The sequence below is a fragment of the Arachis duranensis genome, chromosome 8 (assembly GCF_000817695.3).
Source record: "Arachis duranensis cultivar V14167 chromosome 8, aradu.V14167.gnm2.J7QH, whole genome shotgun sequence".
NCBI lineage: Eukaryota > Viridiplantae > Streptophyta > Magnoliopsida > Fabales > Fabaceae > Arachis > Arachis duranensis.
The window spans coordinates 6,515,700-6,520,121 of NC_029779.3; the positions used below are offsets into that span (position 1 = coordinate 6,515,700).

General features: G+C 36.1%; 2 protein-coding genes across 2 annotated transcripts in view; both read right to left on the reverse strand.

Annotated features, from left to right (window-relative positions):
* Positions 1 to 1,383: 1,383 nt before the first annotated feature.
* On the reverse strand, positions 1,384 to 2,876 carry LOC127741199 (uncharacterized). Its single transcript, XM_052253214.1, has 3 exons — positions 2,796 to 2,876; positions 1,904 to 2,185; positions 1,384 to 1,790 (listed from the first exon to the last, which is right to left on the reverse strand). Exons 2-3 carry the CDS (start codon positions 2,172 to 2,174, stop codon positions 1,384 to 1,386), a joined length of 678 nt encoding a protein of 225 aa, XP_052109174.1. The 5' UTR covers positions 2,175 to 2,185; positions 2,796 to 2,876.
* Positions 2,877 to 3,860: 984 nt separating this feature from the next.
* Positions 3,861 to 4,422, reverse strand: part of LOC107460412 (polyadenylate-binding protein 8) — a gene marked incomplete in the record, with an annotated part of 3,338 nt that continues 2,776 nt past the window's right edge. Inside the window, 1 exon segment of the mRNA XM_016078780.3 lies at positions 3,861 to 4,333. Within this exon segment, the coding sequence (XP_015934266.1) occupies positions 4,091 to 4,333 (243 nt within the window).

The following is a 4,422-nucleotide window of genomic DNA, read 5'->3' on the forward strand; positions in this document are numbered from 1 at the left end:
ATGAATGCACGAGACACAACCAACCGAATGGACAATATACACCCAACAAAACAAACGACATACACCTAACTTGATCCACAAAATACACCCAAATGGTTCACAAAATACATCCAAATCTCAAATGATAACAAGATTTTATTAAATAATAAAGCTTCTTACGTTTCAGAGGACACATAGCGACCTTCTGTCGATCGCAGGTCAGCTTGGTTGTCCCTGCGAAACAAGATACAATTATTAGCAAACAAAAGACACCAAAATCTCAAATACATAGCCCAGCAAGACATACCCCTCTGCAGCAGATTTATCAACGTTTTCCCCTAGGCATTCATCGAGTTCGTCACTTGATATTTCATATCTCTCACTACATTCATAAAATAAGATGTTAACAAAAATAATTACGATGATAGACCGTAGTATAGCTTACGAGGTACTGTACCCGTCAAAGTATTGATCTTCTTCAGGAGGTGAATCCTCCACAACAACTTTTTTCTTTTTTTGTTGTGTTCTGGGTGGAAAAAAAAACATTACCAATCAGAAATAAAAAATTAATTTTATCACAGAATTTTATCCAAAGAATTGCTTACTTTTTTGGAGTTGTTTTTGTTTTTTTCTTTTTCTTCTCCTTCTTCCCAGGTGATGATTCTTCGCTCCTATAAGTCAATAAAAGACACTTCAGTTAATACACAAAATCTTTATAAGGAAGACAAAAGAAAGGAGTAATAATTTCAGGACATTACTCATCACTTGGTTCAGATTCAGATTCTGAATCAGAATCTGACTCCTCTTGCCTCTGCTTTCTTTTTCTTGAGTCCATTTTGGAAGGCAAACAATTGTCATTTAGAACATACTAAAAATACACCCAAATGGATTCACGAGATACACCCAATTAAATATACAATATACACCCAATGCAGCAAACGAAACACACCCTGCTTAATAAGCTACATACACCCAACGTGAACAGACAAAATACACCCAAACCGAAAAAGAAATTACACCCAAGTATGGTACTTACTTTTTCCCCTTTTTGCCGGGGTGTTTTCTTCCCGAATCCTATGAGTCTTCTTGAGCCTCAGACTCAGAGGTAGAAGTGTCACTGTCAGTAGTTTCTGTCTCCGAAGACGATGTTGGGCTCGCCTTCCTTTTTTTATTTTTTTTATTTCTTGTTTTTTTCTTTTTTTTTCTTTTTTTCTCATTTTTTCTCTTGTCTCTGCCATCTTCACAATCCCCTGAAACATGAGATATTTTAGTTAGCAGCATTCAGGTAAATAAAATACACCCAACTTATTATGTTTACTTACCAAAATTTCCTCTCTTTCTGCAGTCATTCTTTCCACCAACTGCTCCTTAGTCCAGTTGGCAATCCATGGCTTTGGTGGTCTTTCAACCCTGTTCTTGCCTTTGTTTTTTGAAAGATGAAAGTAGATTATCATCAGGGCGAAGAGGCAGCCATTGATTGCCTTCTTCTTCTTCTCTTGATAGTCTGTGATGCCCTTGACCATGAAGGTCAAAACATGCCCCCCCGTTTCTCTCCGATATGCCGTCCATCTTAAAAATTGGGGTCAGGTGCACGGGCGATATTTTGTTTATCGTCGTTGGCAAAAGGAACGCCATCTGTATGTAGAGGATGAATATCCTCTTAAACATCAGGCGTTCCTCTTCGTTGCCAACGCCAATTTCCATCATTTCATCGGTAAGACTTTTGAGGGTCTTACCCTGGAATCTTCTATAAATTATTTTGTCATCATCAGAAAGTTTCTTATAGTCAACTTTCTCAGGAAATAGATCTCCTACAAAAAGGAAGACAACAAAGCATCCAAGTCGGTTAAAATACACCCAAGCATCAGGTTAATATACACCCAAGCAACAACTTAATATACACCTATAATTTTGAGCTAATTACCTGTTGCATTGATGCCAAGCGCATCACCTATTTTTTTTGGGGTTATTTGGAAAGAACCATATCCTGTCTTCAGTCTGTTCTCCCCAAGTTTGAAGTTGTTTGCCAGCTCCCTTAAGAGTTGGTGATCCACCCTTAGTGGTGGGATGTGCATCAACCCACCGAATCCAAGATCCCTCACAATCGCCTTCTTCTCCTCAGTCATGTTTCTGAACTTATCATTCAGGAGATGTGTGGCACATTTAAGGTCTTTAGTTTGGTTTCTTGCTGCCATTTTCTCTGAAACTAAAAATACACCCAAAGATATCAGTAATATACACCCATATATATATGACTCAGATACACCCATTGATAACAATAAGATACATCCATTGATAACAGTAAGATACACCCATATATAAGAGTCAGATACACCCAAAGATATTCGCAAGATACATCCATTGATAACAGTGAGATACACCCATAGATATTATTCAGATACACCCAAAGATATCAAACAAGATACACCCGTTGATTACAGTGAGATACACCCATAGATATTATTCAGATACACCCAAAGATGTCAAACAAGATACACCCATTGATTACAGTGAGATACACCCATAGATATTATTCAGATACATCCATATAGATATCAGTTAGATATCACTCAACCATGCTTCAATATCAAGCCACATTACAAGGTTAAGCAGTTTACACCCCCGAATCTATGGAATAAACCCCCAAAAATCAACAAAAATAGCAGGAGAACTTAGAATAACAACGTAGAACGACGTAGAACTTAGAAGAATGACGTATAACTTAGAACAGTGTAACAAAGAAGCAAGAGTAATAGTAAACCCTAGAAGAACGACGTAGAAGAAAAGTAAAATATACAGTATTTTAATGGACTTACGTTGAGTATTCTTGGTTTGTTTTTTCTTCAGATTCTTCACAGAGAGTTTGATGGTGTTTTGATGCAGTTTTCGAACTACGATTTCTATATTTTGAACCTTGATTTTCGCTCGAAAATGGGAGGGTTTCGTTGTTTTGAAAGCGCCTTGAGAAATGGAAGAAGTGGAAGAAGTGGAAGAGTCTGCCATATGTAACCGTTCGAATGTTGAGCGCGTGATTTTGACGCGCCATGTTATCTCTCTTCATGCGCGTGATTTCTTATTGGGCTGGGCTAACTTGTTTGCTTGTAGGCTTGTATGTGTAGCAGGCCCGATTTAAAAATTAATTTGAATTAAAACGGAAGAATCATTTTAATTATTATTTCGATAATAACGTCAATTTGATAAATATATTAGCAGCGCGGCTGAGAATACATGATCCTAATTGGTTTGTTGTTCAGCATAGTAAAATTCTAACATATTAGCAGCGCAGCTGAGAATACATGATCCTAATCGGTTTGTTGTTCAGCAGAATAAAATTCAACGCATCTAATACTCTTGCCAGATATTAGATTCACAATCCAAATCAATGTTAAATTAAAGATCATTCAACATTTAGGAGAAAAAATAGAAGAGAAATTGGCAAAAATAACCGAGAGATTACTAGGTGACAAGTGAGTTGTGGTCAAGTCCCCCCAACTTACAGTAACATGTCAATAACTGGTTTGGGACTACAGTAGCATCTACCTGTAAAACTAGATCAACCTAATAAATTTATTTTAGCATATAACTAATTTTATTTTTAGTACATTTTAATCTATGTTTTTTATTTATTAAATAATAACAAAAAAAAATATAATAAACTTAAGTAAAATATTATATTCATCCAATAAATAATTTAAAAATCAAGTATATATAAAAAATAATATTTCAGTTCATAGTGAAAGTTTGTTTGCAGAATCTCAATTTATTTTTTACAATTGTTCAATAAAAATTACACTAAATGACCTATATAATTATTTACCTCACCGAAATTGAACTCTTATTAAAATATGGAATAAAATGTATTCTACCAAAACTTCATAAAGTAAAAGTTCAAGAACCAACCATCATAATTCAAATTAACGGGATATAAATACCAAAATTTTAAAGGGAATAAAAAAATGCCGCCATCAAAATCTCAACCAGCCAACGAAGAAATAAAACAAGTAAATTCAAAAACTAATCCAACGAGTGCTGCTAAATCCTACAAGAAACCGGACACAAAACTGTGAAGTTCTACGATCATGTGAGCTGCTGAACGGACAACGTTGCATATCTAAGAGACAAGATTCTCATTGAGAGAGAGGGAGGCGAGTTGATCAGCTGGGGCATTGGTTTGCTGCTGAGCAACATTTTTCAACACGTCCATGGCCTCGGCAACTTTCGCCTTGAGAGCATCGGGTGACTCAATCAGATGCAACACTTCAGGCTGGTCCATCTCCAAAAGCATGCCTGTAACCTTTGCTGCAGCATCATGTTCCAGCTTATCAACAAGTGGGTATAAAGCTTCACCAAGCATCTACCAAATCATTCAAGAGAAAGTCAGTATGACAAATTTCAAGTGTGTATAATACAATGGATACTCGCAACTCAAATATGCTGAAACAA